Here is a 23,708-nt window from a genome sequence, read left to right on the forward strand (position 1 = left end):
TAATGTCGAAGGCTCACTTTTACTTCTTGACTCGCGTTTGGGTCTGGAAGTTGATAGAAGTGTTTGTCTCTTGGGCGGTTATTGAACTTGTATGTTTATTCCTATTGAATTACGTGTTTGATGAGACTTGACTAACGAGACCTGACAGCTCGCTGTAGCGGGAGTGCAACCGAGCACCATGATCGCAATGGAATACACAATGTGCTTTCATAAAATTGTATGCAGAGCTTTGACTGTTTCTCGACCCATAGACTAACCATTTGTTTAGGACGACTTGACCGAAGTAATGGTTGGCAAAGACAAAATGCCACATTTCTTTGGTGTTGCTGGCCATGAAGCCGAGTCAATTAAATGTGCTGATCCCGAGAGTGGAGTACAGGACGATGACTCGGCTCAAAGCCACTACTGTGCACCGGCGACCGTGGCCGATCCAAGAATGGCAATGTTACCTCCCAGTCTTGTTATAGTTATTTCAGACGACCTTTTGCATTTGCCATTGTTTCCCGAAGTTGGGCACCCCAAACATGACCGCATGTTGGACTACTATGTGTCGTCAGTTTGTGAAAACTTTCAAGCCAACCTGTGGTCACGGAAAATTGCCGATTTGAATAAACGGTGTGCGGGGCTTCGAAGTAGGGACTACGAAAGAGCAGGCATGATGGCGAGGTGCGATGCTCTCACGGCCTTGCAGGAAATTAGGGAGTCAATGGCCGTTGAGCGGCAAAAGGTCGTAAAGGTCGGCGAGGTATCAAAAGATGAAATCAGTGTGCCGGTTCCAGTTATGTCAGGCTTTCGCAGTGCGTCTGTTGAACATGAACTTGTAGGTATTTTTGTCATTGATTTTTGATCCATTGACTAACAACGTTTTTAGAATGACATTAGCATTACAGCCATGGTTAGTACCTGCGAGACGCAAGATGTGCTCGACGTTGCCGACAGCGAAGTACCATGTGATGGCTCAGCTGAAAGAGAAAACGGTGAATCAGAAAGGTTGGCAGATGCGAGACGGGTGTTACCGCCCAGTGTCGTTGAAGCGCTTGCATTCGACCTCGATCACATGCATTTATTTTTACCGCTATTTCCGGCAGTTGGCGACCCTGATCGCAGCCGCATGTTAGACGACTTTTTTTCATCCGTTTACGAAAACTTTCGGGCCAACTTGCTGTCGCGCAAAATAGCGGATTTGGATAATCGGTGTGCGGGGATCAAAAAATGGGATTTCGAGATGGCTGGTATGAAGGCTAGAAAAGACGCAATCAAGGTCTTGCGGGAGTCAGCCGTAGCCAGAAACCCAGTTGCGAACATACCCGAATTATGCAGCCAGTCGACCAAAAAGAGCAGTGCTAAACTCGTGGTTGCTGTTGCCAGTCACGCAAAGACGCGGTCTTCAAAGATCCCAGTCCCCACTCGAATGGGAGTAAATATGCCGAGCCAACCCCGATCACCAAAGTTGCCGACCGGCACAAAAACAACAAAAGAAGGTCACAAATGACTTTTTGACACCCGCTTGCCGAGGAATGCCTTGCCTGAATTTCGTTTTAGTATCTCGGTTCGTGAGAATATAAACTAACGCGTGACTATAGAAAGAGCAGAGAGACACTAGCAGTAACAAGCGCTTGATGTCCCAGACGAAAAAAGAAAATCGGTCAGATTTGACTTCCCCCCAGTCATAACTGCTGATCTTTCTGGCTCTGATACTGATGTTGTGCGCTCTGATCTTCTATTGCATTGCTTAAATAAGCGGCGGCCTGGAGACAAAGAATAACAAGATGGAACTTAGGCAGAACTGGTATTTCACGCTTAGAATATTGTCCATGCATCAGCTAATTTATTATTTAGATCGTACTTAAGATGAGCAGCAGCCATCACCGCAGTCATCCCCTGGACGTCACGACTACCGACAGGTCGGATGTGTCCAAGACTTGTGCAACTGCCGGGTTGGATCGTCAACAAAGTGATGGATTGCACATACGCTTTCATGGGCTTACTGGCAGTTGAAATTCAAAGGGGCAAATGGCGGGAGCTTGCCGGTCGATTAGAAAAAAGTCGGCATGGCGGCCTAATAGATTGCCACCTCTCATTTTTTAGAGAGATGATGGTGTCATTGGGAAACGACGGTTGAATTTAAAATCGATCGCATCAAGAATGTCAACTCCGACGAGAAAAAATTTTTGGAATACTTGGTGTTTGTCGTTTTCCATAACTTCTGTTTTTATTTTTATATACCTTAATTCTGATATCTGTTATTGTTATTCTGCATATCTTGTATTTCTTGCGTGTTGATTTTCACATTTGCTGTATTATTTCATGTGCTGTCGTTTGCAAATACGAAAAATAAATCATCGATTTATGTATTGGTAGTTCAAAACTAATGTAATTTATAAACAATCCTGATTACGAAAGTAATTCAGGTTCCATTTATTATACGTGCCCATTTGCCAATCGACGCAGCCATGTATGGTTGACTTTGCAATGGAACTCAACGTTCAATAAAACGTATTCCGCTTTCATTTGTCCTGCTGTGAGCATGCATAATGATGACAATTTTAAAAACCAAAACACCCGTACGAGATTGGCCTCACGAATCTTGGTGAACTTGACTACCACCCGATCGTGAATTTAAATATTGGCTAAATTGAACAGGCAAACCGTATACTCTAAAAAAATTTCATATAACTTATACATTGCTTTTCTTGTAATTATAAATTAAATTAAGTCAAGTCCAAATCTAGTCCAATCTTTTGACGCCTTTTTTATCCCTAATCTGTGGTGATACAACAGTCAAAACTCCATATGCAAAAACAAGAAAAAAAAATAACAATTAATAAACTAAATCACCAAAATCACCAGGATACCTAAACAATCCATCTTCATTATCAGGCGGACCTTGAGCGCCATCAACTTGATGCTGAAAAATTGGCTCCCCAGTATTTATCACACTAACACCGTTGCCTCCAACTGAAAATGGCATACCACCCATCGGTTGTTGACTCCATTGAACCGACTCTGGTGCTGGTATCGAATTCCCAACCGTGGAGCCCAGTGGTGGCCAAAGATCTGACGAGGTAGCCTGGAGCGGTACATTCCATAGTTGCTGTGACTGCGCAACATTAATTGTTTGTTGTGATTGTTGAAAACTTGAAAATTGTTGCCGAGTTAATTGCGGTGATGGCATGGTTGAAGAACGAGTAACGGAAGCTGCAGATAATGCACCATTAAATCCTATTCCGGACAACCCCATCGCCACACCAAGACCTTGAGCACTAGCAGAATCAAGCTGAGATGCTTGATGCTGTTGAGGGTAATGGAACCCATTAATTCCAGATCCACCATCGACAATTTCTTGTTGAGCAACAGTTGTCGAACCCTGTTGAAGAATATCCCAAAGCTCATCTTGAACCGGTACCAAATCATCCATAAATGATCCACGGGTTCTTGGAAGATCTTGCGGTCGCAGATGCTGATCAGGAAGTGAAGATGGCGTCGATGATGCAGGCGAAGGAGTAAAAATTGGAGTGGCACTATCCGGAGTGTGTGAGATTGAAGACATATTATTAATGTCAAACGGAAGATTTTCATAAGAACTCGATCTCACTTGCGGAACCACCAACGGACTTTTTTGTAATTGCGGAATGGGTGGCTTTTCTTGGAGATTCTGGATATTCTGCGGTTGGTGATTTGGCAAATTAAACGACGGCTTATCAACTGCTTGCTGAAATTTCTGTTGTGACTCCCTTTTAGATACTCTTATTCGATTTGTTGATTTTTCCTCCGACGTAAGATCACTACTCTCTATGGCAGAATTTAAAAATGCTTCAAATGAATCTCTAAAATGTTTTGAAGCAGGCCACCGCTCAGCAATAATGTAAAGCACAGTTGAGCATGCCCTGATATCAGCAAGAAACGTCGTGTCAAGAATGGATTGATCCTTGGTATAGCAATAAATCATAGTAATGCCTGCCATAAATGAAGCTTGAAGTGCCAAAAAAGAATAAGAAACAGTACGAAGATATTGATGTAGACGCTTGTAGATCTGACACAACTGACCAGAGGATCTCAAACACTGCTTGAATTCTTCAGAATCTGAAGAAACAATAGGTAACTTTGGAACTAATAACAAACGCATATTTGAATGGTAGTTTAGCAAATAGTATTCTTCCGATAACCACAATTTTGGAGTTGGGGTCGAGCTCAACGGTTTTAACACGGATAACCTGAGCACAGCATCTCTCCAGTCATCCAATTCCTTCCGCAATGCCGTGAACTTTTTCTCTGATGTAACTTGTGGCTTATCCACGCGATAAATTTTCTCTTGAATGTGAGCGGAAATTATTTTAATTTTTGTGACAAATATGCTACTAGTTAGCGAGGTAAAACTATCCATTCTGCTAGTAGCTATTGCGTTTCGTAATTCTTCCTCATCGCGAATTTCTTCGTCCACATTGGCAGGTAACTATAAAATCGTTAGCATTATCAATTTAGACGAAAGAACAAAATCAAAATCTCACTGACTTCCACATCAATATCACGATCAGCAATGCAAAAAGGTCGACCGAGAGTGAGAGAAACACTTCTTTCCAATACATAAAGACTCCAAAATATCTTTTTCCTTCTTTGATCTTCCAAAGCGCTTTTGATACATAGCTTCCTGTGAAATCCAGCCTCCACACAGAGACGCATAGCAAATCCTGTCAAATGCCAAATTCCAGGCCCACTAGGAGACCGCAATTGGAAAACTACTACCAGTAAAAGCTTTTCAATCACATCTATAATTGGTGAATCTGATAAAATATCTAGGTACTTGACAGCAATATGGTAATGAGTCTGTATGAACGTTAGTAAACCAAAAAAAAATAAAAATAAAAATAAAAATAAAAAGACAAAATAAATGGTTTTCGTACGTCAGGTGGAATATAAGCGTAAGTACCAGTTAACTGCAAATATCTGGCGCCAATCGCATAAATCATATGCAGCTTAAACCACGTAGATTTGACGTATCGATCGTATTCCGAGCCTTCCTTTTCAGTCGGTATAGATGACTTCTGTGAGTCATTTTCCAGTTTGACTTCTGAAATGGCATCGTGATTACTACCTTCTTCTTTTACTTCTGGTAGAGTTTCACACCCTTTTGGAGAGGGCGTCAAAGAAAGCTTTGCCAATGCTTTAGCAATATCTTCTCGACGGTCATTCATATCATACACACACTGTCGATAAATGAATGGATATCGCATCTGTACACCATTAAGATACGCTTCGACTAGTCGCTGTGCCATATATGCCGGTGGAATCTGAGATAAAAATGTTGTTTCAAGTTCTTCATTTGAAGGTGGTTCGTAACCACTTTCTCCGTCATTGCCATAATTATTGCTTTGATTAAGGTTATTTGGCGAAAACGAAGAATTTCCAGATAATGAAGTTGGCTCAGCTACGGCAGTGGCCACTGCAGCAGGTGTCGTAATTGGAGCTAAAGTGCTAGGAAGAAAAGGATTTTTGTTGGTATTGTTATACGGGTTCGACGCTCTTAGTGGTGGCAAATTTGGCATTTTGGTGTTCATCGGAAGTGATTTTGCCAGAGTCCCGCCATAGATGGCAGCTTGTACAAGTTTCGTAAGCGGAAACCCGGATGATGATCCAAGATAATATGATGAAGGTTCTGGCTGGTGGGTTAATTCTATTAAGTCTCTGCTAGCTGGCTGATCTGAAGAATTGGCAGTAGTTTTAACGAAGTCAATTGACGGCAAGATGTGACTTGGAGCGCGAGGTTCATTTTGCTTTTCATTGGCAGCCTGTAAAGCTGCTTCAAGAGCCTGTACATGTCGCTCAAGGCTATGGACATAACTGGCAGGATATGCCTGTTCATTGCTGATGCATTCTGCATTTGCTTTCTTGCAGTTTGTGCAAATAGGAAAAGCATTGTCACATCGCTGTTTTCGACTCTTACACCGATTACAAGCAGCAATCGATCTATTTCGCTTTCGTGGTGGTTCGTCATTTGCAATACTACTGGGAGAGGCAAGTGATCCAGCAGTCTTCTTGGTCGGCTTTGATTTGTTGGTGCCTGGAAGCGATGCAGGTATATTCGACGAGGCACCAGCTGATGTGGAATCCATTTCTCAAATACACAGTGATAATTTTCGCTCCGAATAAGAGAAAAAAATAATAACCAACGTTGTTATTGCTGGGAAAGGCTAAACTATCATGGTTGACTATAAAAAATGATATTAGTACCGGTTGTGATTTGGTAAGAGTCACACACAACTCACACCGAGTCACGCCCACGAAGCACGCAAGCCGTTCCTGTCATCGCGCGGTATGGACTGTTAGTTAATAAGAGCGTTCTCCAAGGGTAAAAGGAAGTCGAACTATGCAGATGATGGACGGTTATTTGCTTTACAGCTTTGCTTACACAGAAAGCTCTGGACTCCTGAGGATGTATACTCGCGTGCTATTACTGTTTGTATTTTCAATTTTGGGGGTTTTTATGTACATGTCGCGAGAATGGTGGTGCCTGTGCCTGCATGTCTTTTAGTATTGGGTGAACATCTCATGTTGATTGTGTTCATTCATAACTTGATCATGCAGGACAGTTTGAGACGCCAGTTTGCACTTTCTTGAGGGCAGTGAAATACAAACAAAATAGCAGAAACTGCCGACGTGAAATACAACAGTTAATGACACCGTATCTCTAAAGTTTTTATTTATTGTTTTATAACCAACTTAAATAAAGTCTGATGTTTAAAACCCAGTTTCTATTGGCCAGCTATATTTATTTTGTACCCAAGCTCCTCTTACAAATTTACTTTCATATTCCGGTGTCAAACGCACGGCAACTAGAGTTATACATATACATTGAATCTAAAAATAAGTATGCATCCTGAACGAAATCAGAAAAGAAAAAATGTTAAATCAGATTTCGAGACTAATAAAAATGCTATACATGACATGCAATTTAGATCGTGTTGCTCAAACCTTCCTTTTAACTTATTTTGATGTGTTATGTGGTATATATCATATGTAACTTTACGGCAAAGAAAGTTTACGTGCTAGAAAGCTAATCAGCCTTTCCCTTGTTTTACTTGCCCATATTAATTATAACTATATATAACTACATACGCCGGCGACATGAACAGGTACTTACAAAAATTGAACAAAATATAATTAATCAGTGCGATTACAATTTGCCGTCGATACAAAGCAAGCCATTACTTATCACTCAGCTATTCATATAAATTCTATATTTGTAGTTGTGTATTTTGAAATTAACAGCATATTTTAATATGTAGCGTGGAATAACGTGAAGCGATCGCCGCATAAAAAATATATATATACTTTCCTGGCATAAACACCAACATTGTAAGTGGTAAAATCCCTCTTTGGCATGCATGATTTACATCCTTGTCTTCATCCCTCCTTAATTTTAGTTGTTTGATCTTTTGCTCATTTACTTTTTTGCCCTGGTTTACGGTTCTAATTGCTATGAATTGAATCATAAGATACTACTGATCATAATGTCAAACGTCGCCTATCAGATACTTAACACGGCAGCGCGGAAAGGAGCTGGACTTCAACGGCCACTTATTTTGGCTATTGTAGCACTTGCCGTGCTCTTGTTCACCGTGATCAGCTATTCATGGACTAAAGGCCATTCTTTGCATAATCTTCACAACCGCTTGGTGCGACCATCTACATTTGAGTCTGAGGTCCACAACTCAACGCTTGGCTTTCAAGAAGTTTTTTATATTTCAATGCCATATCGCACTGACCGTCAAGATGCGATGAACCTTTTAGCTTCAATGTCTGATGTCCAACTTAAGCTCATCCCTGGCGTTCGTGGTGAGGACGTCCATGAGAAAGCCCGTCCTGATGGATCAAACCTCAAGCCATCTGCTTTGGGTTGCTGGAGAGCACATGTTGACACTTGGAGGCATATCATTGAAAATAATATCCAGACTGCTTTGATTTTAGAAGATGACATTGACTGGGATGTTAATCTAAAGCAAATTTTAAGCAAAGTCAGTAATCAAATGAAAACAAACACTGCGCTTAGGCTGGAACCTGAATCCGAATGGGAAAAATACTCTACCCCATATGGTAGTGATTGGGATCTATTATTTTTAGGTCAATGTTTAGATCTTGCTCCACCACATCTTCGATCAGATCTCAAGATCATTTATGACGATGAAGACGTTCCAAGTTTAGATCAAACTGCGCACAACTTTCGGCAAATGTTACGAAGTCTCAACGTCACCGGTGACGACATAGGCAAGAAGAGAGTGATCACGCCATCATGGGGTCCGGCGTGCACGATGGGCTACGGCGTTACCCGTCGCGGTGCGCAACGGCTTCTTCTCAACCTTTCATATCTCGGTCTGAGAGGACCGGTTGATAATGATATGGCATGGACATTTCAGGACGGCAAGCTTCGAGGCTACAGTGTGAACCCGCCGATATTTAATCCATGGAGGGTCGGTGGTCAAAAGGATTCTGATAATTTTACCCCTAATTCAGATCAGTCAATTGAAGGCAGTGGAAACAAGGCAGGCTCGAGTTCAAATATAAAAAATAGTGCTCGCAAGGCACTTGTGAATGCTCTCGCCTTAAATAATTGGGCTGATTATGAGCGAACGAATGAAGTTAAGGAATGAGGAATCTAGAGGCTAGAATTAACACGTAGCTTAAGTTGATGTACTTATTTTTTCGCTTTTTTTTTTTGTCGGTCATACGCGGAAAATTGGAATCACTTTCAGAATGCGAGTGGCAATATTATACATCTAACGCAGCATCACTGATGCTCTGATCAAAGCTATGACCTCACCGTTAATATACATTTGTCAGGTTAGAAACAAATGAATATTGTTGATGCGCCTGCTTTATGTAAACTGATATTAGGCTATTACCGGCCAATTTTTGCCATAAACGGCACACATAAAAACTCACCAAGCAGAAAGCACAAGCCTTTGTGCTTAATTGTAGTATTGTCTAGATTTTAAAATCAGAAAGAGCTCGCTGAACCTATTATACTTGATATTCTCGCGCTATGGCCAACAGCCACGTTAATGCGGCAATACTCTATTTATTTAATCAGCCTGTTTATGGTGCTCCTACTAATTCGTCTCGACTCGACAATACCGGCCTGTGATTGGATTTCTTTTCCAACCTCTGCAGGCTATTTAAACATGAATAAAGACTGGATTAATCATTACTCCTTTATCAATTTAATTAATTTTGTCTCGCGAACATATACTCAGATATAGGTTCATAAATAACTTATACAAATATAACTACTCTTATGCCGAAATTTCACTTCGGCAATGGAAATGCAAAAGAAAAAAAAAAAAAACACTCCAATTTATTTTAATATACCTACAGGTTGCTTAGTAAAAATTTGATTGCTCATCACTCATGTTGATTTGATTTGATACATTTTTATTGCACATCAATCATGTTTAAAAAGTCAAGTAATTTATTATACAAAAACGTCGCAACTTTAATTCGCTCGCCGAATTTTTAAAGTTTGACCAACCACTGAGGTTCTCATTATACATTTTTATCCCCAACATACATATATTTTTGATTTGATCAGGCACAAGGGACATCTACGTGTAGACATAAAATTGGGAACGTTAATATATTATGATGAAGAGAAATGTTGCAGTTGTAGTATTGCTATATGTGTTAATATTGTGTTTGACTGGGTTGACTAGTGAGCGGCATATAACGAATAAATTTGATCTCTTCACCTTGGAGGTTCTATAACAACTTACATTTTTTTTCACTGCTTTTTTGTTATACCTTGATGGTTCGAATTAATATGAAAATTTTTTTATATATAAGGCATGATTTAATGCTTGGCTATTTCTTATCATACCCCGTTGATCCTGTTATATTTATTAGTGGCCATGCCTGCCACGTCCAATTCGCCAATGGATAAAGACACCGTCCGTCAAATTCCCGTGACTTTGTTATCTGGATTTTTAGTGAGACGCAAATGTGATTAAATACTGGCAAAAACTAATTAAGGGTAGGGAAGTGGCAAGACCACATTACTAGAACATATTCTAATATCCCCTGATCATGGCATGCGTATTGCAGTTATTGTTAATGACATGGCGTCTATCAACATTGACGCTACTTTGATCACGAATCATAAAGTATTTGAGACCAAGGAAAAACTTGTTCAGCTTCAAAATGGTTGTATTTGCTGCACGCTTCGTGGAGACTTGCTAGCTCAACTTGCAAGACTTGCCCGGTCAAAAGATGTTGAATACGTTGTTATTGAAAGTACTGGAATTAGCGAGCCCATGCAAGTTGCAGAGACTTTCACGACAGAGTTTAGTGATGCCATGCTGACACTCGACAATGACATGGTCGAAGCGGACGAAGATCTCAAGACGCTGAAAGAAATTGCAGAAATCGGTGGTCTTGACAAGCTTGCCAAATTAGACACTACTGTAACCATTGTCGACGGATTTAATTTTCTTTCAAACTTTGACACCATAGAATTTTTGTCCGACAGGTACGGTAAGGATCAAATTATCCCTGACGATGAACGGACAATCTCCGATTTAATGACAGACCAAATTGAATTTGCGGACGTGGTAGTCATTAATAAGATTGAAACCATTAAACGTTCCACCTTGGACCGCATAAAAACGTTTGTGAAGCTTCTTAATCCGGATGCCACAGTGCTCACATCATCGTACTCCAAGATTGATGTGAAAGAAATTATAAACACCGGCAAGTTTTCTTTTCTGAAAGCTGCGAGCGGGGCTGGATGGTTACGTTCACTTCATGAAATGACGATCCGAGAAGGTGCTTATGGCCAGCGGTTTGCTCCAAAACCTGAAACTGTGGAGTATGGAATAAACAACTTTGTTTATCAGGCTAGACGACCTTTTAACCCCAAGAAATTATACAAACTGCTATATGACAAGTTTATTATTCTTCAAAATTCAACCGCGGAAGAGGATGATGATGATGATCATCCACATGAAGATGGAACTGAAAATGAAGACAGTGACGATGAAATGGTAAACCTTGAAGAAATTGGTACAAAAAAAGAAATCACGCCGCCAGATCAATCGCAAATTCTTCCTAACAAACGTGCAAGCCCGGCATTTGGTCCTGTGTTGCGATCGAAAGGATTTTTTTGGCTTGCAACTCGGCCTCTTCAATTTGGCGAATGGTCTCAAGCTGGTGGCATGTTAACCATGGAATGCGGAGGATATTGGTATGCTGAAGTATCAAGGGATGAATGGCCAGGCGATTCGGAAACAATTGCCGCGATCGAGCATGATTTTAAAGGCAAATGGGGGGATAGGCGTCAAGAAATCGTGTTTATTGGTGAAAACATTAATGTTGACAATATAACTCAAGTTCTTAACGATTGCCTGTTGAACAATTCTGAGTTCAAGAAATGGGAAAGAGTGATGAATAGTGAGCAAGAGTGGGCAACAAAAATTGAAAAACTGGAAAAAATATGGGAAGACGGCTGGGAGCCTTGGCCATATGATGGCGAAGAAGAAGAAGAAGAAGAAGAAGAAGAAGAAGAAAAAGACAAAAACCAAAAAAAGAATCTAAATAATGTACACCCGACGCTGCATGACAAAACAAACAAAATTAATTCTCATGGTCATCCTAACTATGGCAAAAAATTAAAACTAGATCATGTACAATTGACAGTATAAACAAAAAAAATTTTTTTATTAATGTATAAACTGCTTTTACAAATAAAAATATAATTAACATACTAGTTAGTAATTACTAAATAAAGTAAGAAACGATGGTGACTTATAACAATGATCTAAGCGGCCAAGACTAAAGTAGTAATGCCCAAAATTGCAATAAAAGTAACAGATAGGCTTAAATTATCAGCACTGTTGGTCGTAACTTGAGCGGGAATCACCTGTGTGGCGTTAGGCTTTGAATAATTACCGCTACCAGTTGCCGGACACGAATGATTCTTGAACAACGTAGCAGAGTCAAGAACCGTACCATTAGCAGAAGCAATAAAATTATGAGTCAGATGAGTGCAATTATGGAACGTTAACCTCGACCAGCCAAACGTGGTGTTCTGCACAAACCGAGAGTAATCTGGAAAAGGTTCAACGTAGTCGGTCAAACCATGGTAATGACCGCCAGCTCCGTTAAGAATGTACCAAGGAGAAGAAGGATTGTTGAGTTCGTTAGGGTCAGCCACGCCATTCGCAATCGGCGCGTTACGTTCATAATAATGAATATGGCCATAAAACACCATGTCAACATTGTATTTAAGCAAAATCGGTTCAAAAGCTTTTTTGCAATTCCAACAGATCGTGTTGGACACGTTTTTAGAAGCAGCATACCAAGGTCGGTGACCGTTGACAATGATCCAAGGAGTTTTGGTTCGATCGACCGAAGCAAGATCTTTTTCAAGCCAGTCAACTTGTTCATTTTCATAAGATCCGAATGGACCCGAAAACATGCCTTCCGATCCATCAACATCATCCTCTGCAATCAATCCATTTCCTAAATCAGTTTCAGTGTTGATAAACACGTAATGCACCATTCCGTGATCAAACGAATACCAAAAATTTCCAACACCTTTGGACTCGGTTGAAGGCATGCGCCAATGATCAATATACCCAGTAAAATTTCGCTGTCCCTCAACACAGAGTGAGATGTTGTATCTAAATCCAGTCTTGGGATCAGTCGAACCGCCTTCGTCACAGTTGGATTCATGATTACCAGGTCCAACCATGTATGGCTTTTTTGACGAAATTGGTTGCATCTCGTCATAATAAGCGTTAAGCAAATGATTGTAAGTCTCCTGGGCAGTTTCGATCGTGATATTCGGGACATCAAGATAACCGGAGATTGCTTCAGGCAGCCATGTATCAGCATATGCAAGGTCACCAGCTTATAAAAAATATGTTAGCGTCAAACTTCATGATAAAAATTGAAAATAACATACGGTGAAGAAGTAAGTCATAACTATCGCTATATCTGAGAAGCGATTGAATTGTGGTGTGGTCCTCAGCCTTGAAGTAAGGATAATCCGACGACACAGATTCACCCAAAGGACCCATTACACCCATATCTATGACAAGAGCTGCAACGTAAGGCGTATAGTCACCGGCAGGTCTCGCAGTAGTGAACGTATAAGGCGAAACCTCAGTGCAATTTTCACAGTTTGAATTCTCAACGACATAATAATATTTCGTATCTGGTTCCAGTCCCGTAAGCTTAACGTGATTAGACCAAGTTAAGGAAGAATTAAACGTGGTTGATTCGCCAGGATCGGAGCGGGTTAAGTTCCAAACATCAGTACCATATAGCACGGTCGGATTTGTTAAAGGTTCATAAGTGGACCAGGAAATTGCCATGCCTGTAGGTCCAGCATATGCAACGCGGTGTTGAACCGGCTCCTTTTTGTTTTGAGGAGCAGACCCAGGCACAAAAGTCAATTGGCCCACAACCGCACCTGCCAAAACGGATAAGCCAAGAATGAACGAAGAGATCATGATTGACAAACAGTTCGGATGAGTGTTTTTGGTTAATTTAACCATCATGATGGATAGATAAATCATGCTCCTTAAATAAATATTTTAATTTTGAACTTCTACTCATACTATCAAAATTCAATTAAAATGAAATTGAACAATTTTTTCAAAAACACTATAGTCTAGTATATACCTGCCACGTGCGACAAAAACACGTCGTCAGTCGCTGAGCCATCAAGCATTTAGAAAGCCCTCGCAAAATACTGTTCATTACCGAGATTGGTGGACCAATTAATCTTTAGATAATCAAACCATTAAGGTTTCAATCTGATGCTTAGCCATGCTTGGCTAAACCTAAGCCGTAGCCAAAAACTCTCTTCCAAGACGGTCTGTTTCAAGCACGTTCATGGAAAACGAGCGACTAAACGACTATTGATTGGCCGGCTTAATATATTTAAAGTGCACCTGCATATTGATTCATTTCCTAACTCGGTGTTTTTCTAAAAATTCTGATTACATGCATGATTCAGTAGCTAGCTAGTATAAGTACAACTGTGGGGTCCACGTGAGTCAAAAGGGGTTTGTGATTTGATCTCCATCAAAATCCGGCCACTCGATTCGATTTACCATGAATATTTCTAACCAGGACATACCCGAAAAAAACCTGTCCAAGCGTCCAATCAATTTGTGCACGCTAAGTTATTATATATTGATTGATTGGTTGATTGATTAGTATCTTAAACTTACTTACTACAGTTAGTTATGAGAATCTATTAGCACAATAGATTCAGTATAGTACACGTGACTCGTATTGAAATCACGTGCGGCTAATTAACCACAAATACAGTTTACAGTTAACTATGTTATTACTTTAGTCAACTAACTACATATACAATATGCTCAACACAAAATTTGTACGTAACGTACTATAACCATAGTTTTATTTGAGAAAATAAACTGAACATGTTATTTAGCCGAATTTAGTTTATACGCTAGTACGTTGAATCTTCTTTTTTTTTTCCTGATGAAGATGAGATGATATACAGGCACGTGAAGATCCGTAGCCGGGTAAACATGTGGGGGAAAAGTGTCGTAAGTGGGGGAAGACGTATTTGTAGGTGGGGGTTGACTATACAAAACTGCGACGGTTCTCCACATATTTTTACCAATTTTCTCAGTAGTTAAAAAAATAATAAAAAATAAAAATAAAAATATGAGTTCATATCCATTTAACAATCCTACATATCAAATCCTTAAGGGTGCTGAACAAGGCGGTTATGCGGTTCCTGCGTTTAATTGGTAAGAGTACTTGTTCGTAAATCCACATGTGAAGCATGTTGCTAATGTTTTTTTTTTTTTTTTTTAAAAAAAAGTTACAATACGGATGGAATAATTGGATCAATTCATGCGGCAGAAGCTCTTAATTCGCCTGCCATAATTGAGATATTCCCATGGTCGATTCATTTTCAAGGCCCAGAGTTTGTTAAATTTGCAGCAAGCATATGTCATGCTGCCAAAGTGCCAATATCATTACATTTGGATCATTGCACGATTGAAGCCGATGTTTATCGAGCATTGGAACTTCCGTTTGATAGTATCATGGTCGATGCATCATCTCAAGATCCAGAAGAAAACGTCAAGTTTGTCAAGCATATTGTTGATTTGGCGCAAAAAAAAGGAATCACGATTGAAGCCGAGATGGGCAGGATTCAAGGCGGCGAAGATGGCGTGCCAACAGTAGAAATGGAAGCACTGTATACCGAACCAGAATTGGCTGCCGATTTCGTGACCCGAACCGGGGTTCATTTTCTGGCACCGTCGATCGGTAACGTTCACGGTCCATATCCGCCAGGTGGTCCCAAAAAATTTTGGCAATTAGATCGATTAATCAAGATCCGACAATTATTATCAATCTCTGATGTCAGGTTGGTTTTACATGGCGCGTTCCCAATTTTGGATGATTTGATGCAAGCCGCGATTCAGCTTGGTGGAATTCGCAAGGTTAATTTGAACAAAAATTTGCATGATGAGTATTTAAATTATATAAGTACCAGCACACAAACCGGAACAGCAGAAATGACGAAGTTGCAAGAAGGCAGTATTGCGGTATGGCAAAAAGAAGCCGAAAGAATGATCAAGTTATTAGGTTCCGAAGGAAAAGCATCAGCAAGTCAGTAAAGGTAATGTTCTATGCAATGTGCACTAGACTAAAAAAAAAACTAAAATTTAATAGAATGTACAATATATATACATGATTACGTTGGGTTCAATTTAAATTTGCCAATCGTACGTAAAAGATAGTTTCATTTTACAAACCCCTTACACATTGTTAACAAAATATATCGTTGTTATTAAAAACTAAAATGATATGTTAAAAACAAAGATTTTAAGTATACACAAACGGGATATTGTCGAATTAGTAAATAAAAATGTATATGATTAACCAACAGTTTCAATCTGAGTTGGTTTTTTTTTTTGTTCATCTTTCTCTAATTCAATAATCTCATTCAAGATTTTGCTTTGTCCAACTGATGTTCTCCAAGCTGGCGGCGCGTTTGGTGAAAACAATTCATCAATCTCTTCCAAAGTTTTTTTTGCCGTTTCAGGGAACGTGAAAAAAATATGAATAAACATGACCATGCAAAATACTCCAAAGATTATAAACGTTTTCCAACCGATATTGTTTAAAGCAGGTGGAACATAAAATGCTAATGCAAAGTTCATGGCCCAGTTGCCAGCTGCAGCGGCAGCCATGCCCTTCGAACGAAGGTACAATGGGAACACTTCGGGAGCATAAACCCAAGCGGTAGGTGCCCATGTCAAGGCATATACCATGGTGAATAGGTATGAACATACCAGGACGGCACGCGAAGCGCCATAGTTGTCAGCAAGGGTTATGTGCACGTTTGCGTTACCGCCCACAGATTCAGCATATTCGCCGTATTGGGCAAGCAGGCCACCGACGGCGAAAATGAAGGCTCCCATGCCTAGGGATCCGATAAGAAGGAGAATTCGTCTTCCGGTGTGGTCAATATAGAATATGACCGGAATAGTGAAGACAATGAAAACAACGTATTGCACGGATGAAGCGATCAGGTTAACATCACCAGATAGGCCAGCCATTTGAAACACGTATACGACATAATACATCATGACGTTACCACCAGCAAGTTGTTGCCATACTTGAGCCATGACGCCGACGATCGTGCGTGATAAGTTTGGTTTTCGGATTAGGGATATGTAGGACGAATTCAGGCCGTTCTCAAGTTCAACAATGTCCCGAATTTCAAGAAGTTCTGCTAGCACGACCGGGTCATCCTTTTTACCCTTGGCGTGCACGTGAGCCAAAATCTCATGTGCTTCTTCCCATCGTCCCTTGCTTGCGAGCCAACGGGGAGATTCTGGGAACATGGGCAGCAAGAAAAACAACAAGACGGCAGGCACGGCCTGCAGGCCCCAGGGAATTCGGAATGATGCGGTCGAGTTGATGTGAGAACAGCCATAGCCAATAAAATAAAGAATAAGAATGCCCCATTCAATGGCCCATTGCTGAATGGCCATGATTCTTCCTCTGATTTCACGCTTGGCAATCTCGGCCAGGTATACCGGGACTTGCGATGACGTGCATCCGACGCAGAGGCCGTTAAGAATCCTGCCGACGATAAGCATGGCCACGTTCTGGGCCGCGCAACTAATGACGGACCCGATGATCCAGACGATGGTTGACAATTGAATGGTACGCTTGCGGCCGATTCTATCCGACACGTAGCCGGAAATGATTGCGCCGACCAAGGAACCGGCGGACATGGACGCGGTGATGCCTCCTTGCAAGGTCGAATCAGGCGCATTGAAATATTCAATGTATTGAGTCGTGCCGATAATGGCGGACATGGACGACACGTCGAAGCCGAATAATGAACCACCGATGGTGGCGACCGCAGCGGTCAGGTACGTGTTGTAGAACTTGGGCAGCGTCATGACCAGCCAACTTTTGTGTGAATGTCTTACTTAGCAAACAGACAAACAACCGGACGGAGGTGACAAGGAAGGCATATTTATACCACGTCAAAATGTGGGGAACAAACAAAGCTAGCGTATCATAGTAATAATAATGTGTGGGTAAAATGGTAAAAAAGAAGCAAGCATAAGATTTGCATTGTATGTGCCCCGGATTTACGGAAAAGCAAAAAAACTTGCGTGGAGACTGCTGACCATGATGTATTGCGGCAGGTTCCAAGAACGTGCCCCGGGCCCCGCGGAACAATGTTTTTCCGGCTCAGTGGGGGAAAAAGGCTAATAAGAAAAAGACAAGGAAGGAAAAGGCGGGGCATTTTAATTTTAAATTGCGAGTACAAATAATACAATATTAATAACAACTAAGATTATGTTTTTTTTTTTTTAGACAAGAGTGTAGCCGCCATCAATGACAAGATCGGCGCCGGTGGTAAACGTGCTGGCATTAGAAGCAAAATAAATGTATGCGCCAACAAGTTCATCCGGCAGGGCTTCCCGGCCAACCGGCGTAAGCTTCTTCCATTGTTCTTTCAACTCCGCATCAGCGAACTTTGTGATTTCCGTTACCGTGTAGCCAGGCGAAACTGAGTTCACGCGCGCAAACGACGCCCATTCGACCGCCAGGTTCTTGGACAGCGACGTCACGGCAGCCTTGGAAATGTTGTACGCAGCTTGGCGTTGCGGGATGTTTACAATCTGTGCCGAGATCGAAGACGTAAAGATTAAGCTTCCGTAACCCTGGGATTTAAACACCCGGCCAACCGCCTTGGCAACGTAATAATTGCCATTCACGTTCACGTCAATGATTTCTTGCCACGCCTTGTGATCTTCTGGCTCAATCAATTCGCCAGAAGTCCATGTGATGCCCGCATTCGAAACAACCACGTCAATCTTGCCAAATTCGTTGGCCACGTCTTGCACGACTTGTTCGACCACGGCCGACTGCGCGACCGGCACCTTGTAAGCCACAACTTTTCGGCCAGTTTCCTGACTCAATCGGGCCGCGGTTTCGATTGCCGAAGGTGAAGAATTGTAACCAAAAGCAATATCCGCACCAGCTTGTGCAAACGCCCTTGCGACCGCCAAACCGATGCCGGTCGAGGCACCAGTGATGAATGCCACCTTGCCCTTTAACGAGAAAAGCTCGAGAGAATTTGCCATCGATGTGAATGTGAATGAATGTGAATGCGAGTTTAAACAAAAACAAAAAAAAGATTTGTGTTGTTTATTTTATTGACCACAAAATGGCTAATGTGGGGGCAGCGGCTAAACTTTGTGGTTGCTAATGGTGGGGCAAAAATAATCAACCGGAACTTCTTTTTTTTTGGTTAATAACTCCGAATTAACCGTTTAAGGCCCCGCGGTAGAAATATATTTTAGCCGTGAGCCGCACGAGCCTGCTTGCCCTGCTTGCCCTGCTTGCCTGTGGAGATAAATGGGGAAATCCAACCTAACCCCGAATGGCCAGTAAAAATAAATAAATCATTCATTCCGCCTCTTATTGGCCTGGAATTTTTCTTGTCGGTTTGACTTATACTGTATTTTTTTTTGGGGGTGCCAAAATGACTGTTTCGATCAAGCCCAACATTGGTGTTTTCACTAATCCTTCGCATGCGCTCTACGTTGCTCCTGCTGAGCCTGCAGCAGAACATTTAGTTCCCGGCATCGGCGAAGTTATTGTTCACGTTAGGGCAACCGGAATTTGTGGGTACGATGAATTACTATAACTACCATACAATTTTTTTTTTTTTTTTTGCTGATTTCTCTGTTTATTAGATCAGATATTCATTTCCAAAAGCATGGCCGCATCGGACCCACCATGGTTGTTCGTGAAGAACATATTTTGGGACATGAATCAGCTGGAGAGGTTATTGCTGTCCATCCTTCAGTAACTAGTCTGCAAGTCGGTGACAGGGTTGCGTTGGAACCCGGCGTTCCATGCCATCAGTGCAAGGAGTGCTTAAATGGCCACTATAACGGGTGCGCCGATGTGCAGTTTAAATCGACTCCTCCTGTTCCCGGATTTCTTCGGAGATACGTGAATCACCCTGCCGCGTGGTGTCACAAGCTTAATGGAATTTCGTATGAGCTCGGGGCCGTATTAGAGCCACTTTCAGTTGCCTTGTTTGGCATCGAAACTGCCGGTCTCAAGCTTGGTGATCCCACCGTGATTTTAGGCGCCGGCCCAATCGGTGTTATTTCAGCATTGGCCGCCAATGCGGCTGGTGCCGAGCCTCTTGTGATTACAGATATTGACGAGGGCAGACTAGCGTTTGCCAAAAAATTGGTGCCGACGATCAGAACCGTGAAAGTGAGCAGGGGTGACACGCCTGAAGACACGGCGGCGAGCATTATCGCTGCCAGTAATGGCGTCAAGCCCCGGATTGCGCTGGAATGCACCGGTGTTGAATCATCATTGACTGCGGCCATCTATGCGTTGCAATTCCGAGGCGTGTGCCACTGCATCGGAGTCGGAGCCGAGTTTCAAAAGGTCCCGTTCATGATTGCCAGCGTGAACGAGATCGAAATCAAGTTTCAGTACAGATACGCCAACCAATGGCCCAAGGCAATCAGGCTCGTGAAGGGTGGCAAGTTGAGCGGCATCGAGAAAATTATTACTCACAAGTTCCAGCTCGAAAACGCAATCAAGGCGTTCGAGACGTCGGCTGACATTACGTCAGGCGCGGTCAAGGTGCTTATTTTGGATGAGGACGAGTGATTTCATACTACCCCGCATGCATGCAAATGTTTTTTAAATTTTTCTTCATACGCTTTTGAAATGCCTGGCGTTAGATTGTGTTTCCGTGGTCTGTTGTACTAGTTAGTAAGCTTTATGTAATTTATTATTATGTAACTAGTTGTTTAAGAAAGGGTCACGTGCCGTTCCTTCGTTCCTTCTGCCTCACCCCCGCGGCGGAGGCGGCAAATGCGGAGGCAAGCCGGGGAAAAAAAGGGCCCCGCATGGATGGCGGCGAAAAGCCCTAACAAACTTCCTGACTAAGCCAAGCTCCACTTTCCGGCGCTCTAATTTTTTTCCCCTTTGTCGTTGTCGTTGCTTTCCCCATTTTTTGGTCTCTAATCTCGACTTTGGAAAGGTACAATAAACTAAAGTGAAAATTATCTATAAAGGACAAGGGGAAAAAAAAAAAGAAAAGAAAAGAAAAGAATAGAAAACAGCATCGTACTCACTCACGCTTACGACGTTCAAAGGGTAGTACTGGCTCAGGTTTACTTTGTAAGCTTCGCAACATTCTCCAACACCAACCGATGACGGCTGAAATCAAGAGGCCTTTTGATATCAACTCACAAATCATCGCCCCCGGGCCGTCAACTCAACGGAGACGGATTTCTAGAGCCTGTGATCAGTGTAATCAATGCAGAACAAGGTGCGATGGAAAACTTCCGTGTCAGCGATGTTCAGGTACAGTACATCTTGGAAACCTTTTTCTTTTGCTTCTTCTATTTTATTCAGTATTGACCTTGGCATACATATAGATCTTGTCCTGACCTGCGATTATGCTCGGCAGAGGAAAAAAAGAGGCAAGGGTTCTGAAACGTACTCCATCAACGCAAGAAAGGATAGTGCTGGCTCAAACGCTTCCTCATATCCTTCTTCTACCACTACTATTACTGATGCCACCACTACCACTGGCACTGTTAATGCAGCACCTAGCGCCACTGCTCCTTCGTCTGTCGCGTCAAACAGCGCCGTGTCGCCATCAATTCCAGACGATGGCCTGCACAGTGACTCAACACCCCCGCAGGCGTCATACACGCCCATACCTGGTGTCGTGTTTTCAAATTCTAGCACGCAACCAGGTACAGCGTTGGCTCTCTTGCCAAACGCTTCCATAGCAGGCCAGTACAATAATTATTATACCTCACCTGGCTCCATCTCTTCATTAGAGTCTTTCAAGGATGGAAAATTTTCTTTGGACAACAACTGCAACACTAATAACAACGCCAACAATAACGCTCATACCAACTCACAATCATTCATAGCTGTAACCGCCACGCCTGCGACAACGACAACAACAACCTCAACCTCAACCACAACTGCGACTGTGACTGCGACTGCCAAAAATGCCTCAACACTAACTGTATCTTCCGCAGATTCGTCGTCTCAAAGCATATCAAGTCCCGCCATTGCTCCTCCTCATGTATCAGAGTTCTTGCGCCATTTTTCAAAAGCCACTGGTGATGTTGCTTCGTCAAGTTACCTCGAAAGCTTGGAAGAACTTGCCGTCCCTGATCTTGCTCAAGTATTTCCCTCAAATTCGACAGCCGGATTTGCAAAATCTTCCAAACCGCCATCGACCACGTCTGTCGTTGTTCAGACTCCCGGAACCTCAACGCCACGATGGTTTAACATCCGATCACCTTTCCCAACTTCTCTTTCTGCATTGTTTCAAACTCCTGCTCCTGGCAGCCCGCATCGGATCGACAGCAGCGATAACAACATTCAGACCTGTCATTTCCCTGTTCTGCGACCGGTCATGCCAATGCTTGATTTCCTGCCCCCATCCGTTGCAGCAGATCTTCTTGAAGTGTATTACTCAAACACGATTTATGGCATCGGCCACTTCACTCGTCCTTCCTCAGTATTGGCCACCAAAAACCCACCACGGCAATGCTCTCCTTCCTTGTTATTTTCATTTCTTTACGTTGCAGCTCACGTGTCTGATCATCCGCATCTGACTTCTACTCCAACATCACGATCAGATATAATCTGGCGATTGCATGAGCTCATTATCGCATACCTGCAACCTCTCGTGCATGCCGATAAGAATGGCACGATTGATGATGTCATGACATACATCAATCTTGGAATCATTTCGTCCGCGTCTGAGTTTAAAGGTGCTTCGGTAAGGTGGTGGCATGCAGCATGGGGTCTGGCGAGAGTGTTGAAACTCAATGTCGAAGTATCTGCTGATCCCAAGGCCCATAAATTCAAACTTTCTGAAGAACAATGTGAAGAAAGAAGAAGGGTTTGGTGGTTGTTATTTTTAGTCGATCGACATTTAGGACTGTGCTATAATCGTCCGATTACTATTCTCGATCATGAATCTACCCAACTTTATAGGCCCTGCCGTGATGAATTATGGAAAAATGATGTTGAACTGATTCCTGCAGAGGTTGATCCCGCACGTACGAAAGGACTGCTATGGAAAGTTACCGCCAATGATGTGTGGGGTTATTTTTTGCCACTGATGACGCTCCTTGGTGGCATTGTTAACCTGCGTCATTTAGAAATGACTGACACGATCGGATTACCCAAGGAAGCGTTCGATCCTCTTAGAGAAAAATTGCGTTCTCGGTTAAGTGAATTTCTAAAAAGTGTGGACAATGACGTTAGTGGATCACCTTCTTCAGACATGCAGCCTAACTCTCAGGAACCTCAACGACTCACGCAAAGAACAATTTGGAAAGAATATTGCCGGTGCTTGATCCACGTATTCCATATTCTTGTAGCAGGGTACTGGGATCCTATCGAAATTCTTTCCCTCCCGCAAGCCATGGTCCTTGACACAGATTTTGTGTCAGTTATTCAACATTCATTAGATTTTGCCAAATGCTTGAAAAAAATCATTGAAGTTGACATGGACTTGCGAACGATTCCATTCTTTTTTGGCATTCATATGCTTCAAGGATCTTTCACTTTGTTATACATTGTGGATGTATTGAATGACAAGGAAGTTCGTGAATCGTGCGAGACAATTGTGCGTGCGCATGAGGTCTGCATCGTAACCCTCAACACAGAATATCAGCGTAATTTCAGACAAATCATGCGCGGCGCGTTGCAAATGATTGACGCGCTTGAAGAGCGGAAAAGGCTGGCCCATATGCCTCATTATGGAGCATCGCCACCAAACGAAGTTCATTTTAGCGAGATTGAGGATAGTAAGCGTCGTCGAAGAGGATTGCTGTCGTTGTATAGATGGAGCAGGGGAGGAAGCGGGTTGGCAGTGTAATTGTAGTTTTATTATTATGATCATGATGACTTTTGGCGTTTGGATATTTTGCGGCATGTAAATTAATAAATTCAAAGAACTACATAATTAACTATTATCATTGACTACTTACATGTAATCATTTCGGACTTCTACCGAGGTATTCTTGTCACTAACAGGTAACTATCCTGAAAAGCATCATACTTGCCGATTATAGATATAAATTACTTAAAAAGGTAATTTCTGAAACTTTATTTCTTCA

The 23,708-nt window shown here is 42.1% G+C and overlaps 10 protein-coding genes across 10 annotated transcripts; 6 read left to right on the forward strand and 4 right to left on the reverse strand.

Moving 5' to 3' along the window:
- Positions 1-2: 2 nt before the first annotated feature.
- V1514DRAFT_342968 (uncharacterized protein) lies at positions 3-1,492 on the forward strand (the record flags this gene model as incomplete). The annotated part of the gene is made up of 4 exons (XM_066929126.1): positions 3-89; positions 149-217; positions 269-820; positions 872-1,492. The coding sequence occupies 4 exons, from the start codon at positions 3-5 to the stop codon at positions 1,490-1,492; spliced, it is 1,329 nt and encodes a 442-aa protein (XP_066783181.1).
- Positions 1,493-2,821: 1,329 nt separating this feature from the next.
- Positions 2,822-6,110, reverse strand: V1514DRAFT_320245 (fungal-specific transcription factor domain-containing protein; the record flags this gene model as incomplete). The annotated part of the gene is made up of 3 exons (XM_066925992.1): positions 2,822-4,453; positions 4,513-4,824; positions 4,902-6,110. The coding sequence occupies 3 exons, from the start codon at positions 6,108-6,110 to the stop codon at positions 2,822-2,824; spliced, it is 3,153 nt and encodes a 1,050-aa protein (XP_066783182.1).
- A 1,002-nt stretch (positions 6,111-7,112) lies between these two features.
- On the forward strand, positions 7,113-9,132 carry V1514DRAFT_307396 (uncharacterized protein). The gene is made up of 2 exons (XM_066925695.1): positions 7,113-7,353; positions 7,422-9,132. Exon 2 carries the CDS (start codon positions 7,509-7,511, stop codon positions 8,643-8,645), a length of 1,137 nt encoding a protein of 378 aa, XP_066783183.1. The 5' UTR covers positions 7,113-7,353; positions 7,422-7,508; the 3' UTR covers positions 8,646-9,132.
- A 337-nt stretch (positions 9,133-9,469) lies between these two features.
- Positions 9,470-11,699, forward strand: V1514DRAFT_331566 (CobW/HypB/UreG, nucleotide-binding domain-containing protein). The gene is made up of 2 exons (XM_066927703.1): positions 9,470-9,977; positions 10,026-11,699. Exons 1-2 carry the CDS (start codon positions 9,900-9,902, stop codon positions 11,685-11,687), a joined length of 1,740 nt encoding a protein of 579 aa, XP_066783184.1. The 5' UTR covers positions 9,470-9,899; the 3' UTR covers positions 11,688-11,699.
- Positions 11,700-11,803: 104 nt separating this feature from the next.
- V1514DRAFT_281221 (Metallo-dependent phosphatase-like protein) lies at positions 11,804-13,502 on the reverse strand (the record flags this gene model as incomplete). The annotated part of the gene is made up of 2 exons (XM_066925065.1): positions 11,804-12,897; positions 12,953-13,502. The coding sequence occupies 2 exons, from the start codon at positions 13,500-13,502 to the stop codon at positions 11,804-11,806; spliced, it is 1,644 nt and encodes a 547-aa protein (XP_066783185.1).
- Positions 13,503-14,611: 1,109 nt separating this feature from the next.
- On the forward strand, positions 14,612-15,659 carry V1514DRAFT_307404 (ketose-bisphosphate aldolase; the record flags this gene model as incomplete). Its single annotated transcript, XM_066925696.1, has 2 exons — positions 14,612-14,780; positions 14,855-15,659. Exons 1-2 carry the CDS (start codon positions 14,695-14,697, stop codon positions 15,657-15,659), a joined length of 891 nt encoding a protein of 296 aa, XP_066783186.1. The 5' UTR covers positions 14,612-14,694.
- A 166-nt stretch (positions 15,660-15,825) lies between these two features.
- V1514DRAFT_331572 (general substrate transporter) lies at positions 15,826-17,858 on the reverse strand. Its single transcript, XM_066927704.1, has one exon. The coding sequence runs from the start codon at positions 17,457-17,459 to the stop codon at positions 15,921-15,923; it is 1,539 nt and encodes a 512-aa protein (XP_066783187.1). The 5' UTR covers positions 17,460-17,858; the 3' UTR covers positions 15,826-15,920.
- V1514DRAFT_331576 (uncharacterized protein) lies at positions 17,795-18,812 on the reverse strand. The gene has a single exon (XM_066927705.1). It carries the CDS (start codon positions 18,654-18,656, stop codon positions 17,880-17,882), a length of 777 nt encoding a protein of 258 aa, XP_066783188.1. The 5' UTR covers positions 18,657-18,812; the 3' UTR covers positions 17,795-17,879.
- Positions 18,813-18,933: 121 nt separating this feature from the next.
- V1514DRAFT_331577 (chaperonin 10-like protein) lies at positions 18,934-20,365 on the forward strand. The gene is made up of 2 exons (XM_066927706.1): positions 18,934-19,203; positions 19,272-20,365. Exons 1-2 carry the CDS (start codon positions 19,058-19,060, stop codon positions 20,212-20,214), a joined length of 1,089 nt encoding a protein of 362 aa, XP_066783189.1. The 5' UTR covers positions 18,934-19,057; the 3' UTR covers positions 20,215-20,365.
- A 184-nt stretch (positions 20,366-20,549) lies between these two features.
- Positions 20,550-23,546, forward strand: V1514DRAFT_331580 (fungal-specific transcription factor domain-containing protein). The gene is made up of 2 exons (XM_066927707.1): positions 20,550-20,916; positions 20,991-23,546. The coding sequence occupies exons 1-2, from the start codon at positions 20,763-20,765 to the stop codon at positions 23,465-23,467; spliced, it is 2,631 nt and encodes an 876-aa protein (XP_066783190.1). The 5' UTR covers positions 20,550-20,762; the 3' UTR covers positions 23,468-23,546.
- The last annotated feature ends 162 nt before the right edge of the window (positions 23,547-23,708 follow it).

The sequence above is a fragment of the Lipomyces japonicus genome (assembly GCF_038497905.1).
Source record: "Lipomyces japonicus strain CBS 7319 unplaced genomic scaffold V1514scaffold_21, whole genome shotgun sequence".
Lineage (NCBI taxonomy): Eukaryota > Fungi > Ascomycota > Lipomycetes > Lipomycetales > Lipomycetaceae > Lipomyces > Lipomyces japonicus.

What these genes read in the sequence shown, in the direction of transcription:
- V1514DRAFT_331577 (XM_066927706.1), top strand. Translation starts at nt 19,058, where the DNA reads ATGACTGTTTCGATCAAGCCCAACATTGGTGTTTTCACTAATCCTTCG. An exon ending in AGGGCAACCGGAATTTGTGG is followed by an intron (nt 19,204 to 19,271) that starts GTACGATGAATT and finishes TCTGTTTATTAG; the next exon opens with ATCAGATATTCATTTCCAAA.
- V1514DRAFT_331572 (XM_066927704.1), bottom strand. Translation starts at nt 17,459, where the DNA reads ATGACGCTGCCCAAGTTCTACAACACGTACCTGACCGCTGCGGTCGCC.
- V1514DRAFT_331576 (XM_066927705.1), bottom strand. Translation starts at nt 18,656, where the DNA reads ATGGCAAATTCTCTCGAGCTTTTCTCGTTAAAGGGCAAGGTGGCATTC.
- V1514DRAFT_307396 (XM_066925695.1), top strand. Translation starts at nt 7,509, where the DNA reads ATGTCAAACGTCGCCTATCAGATACTTAACACGGCAGCGCGGAAAGGA.
- V1514DRAFT_331566 (XM_066927703.1), top strand. Translation starts at nt 9,900, where the DNA reads ATGCCTGCCACGTCCAATTCGCCAATGGATAAAGACACCGTCCGTCAA. An exon ending in CTTTGTTATCTGGATTTTTA is followed by an intron (nt 9,978 to 10,025) that starts GTGAGACGCAAA and finishes AATTAAGGGTAG; the next exon opens with GGAAGTGGCAAGACCACATT.
- V1514DRAFT_331580 (XM_066927707.1), top strand. Translation starts at nt 20,763, where the DNA reads ATGACGGCTGAAATCAAGAGGCCTTTTGATATCAACTCACAAATCATC. An exon ending in TCCGTGTCAGCGATGTTCAG is followed by an intron (nt 20,917 to 20,990) that starts GTACAGTACATC and finishes GCATACATATAG; the next exon opens with ATCTTGTCCTGACCTGCGAT.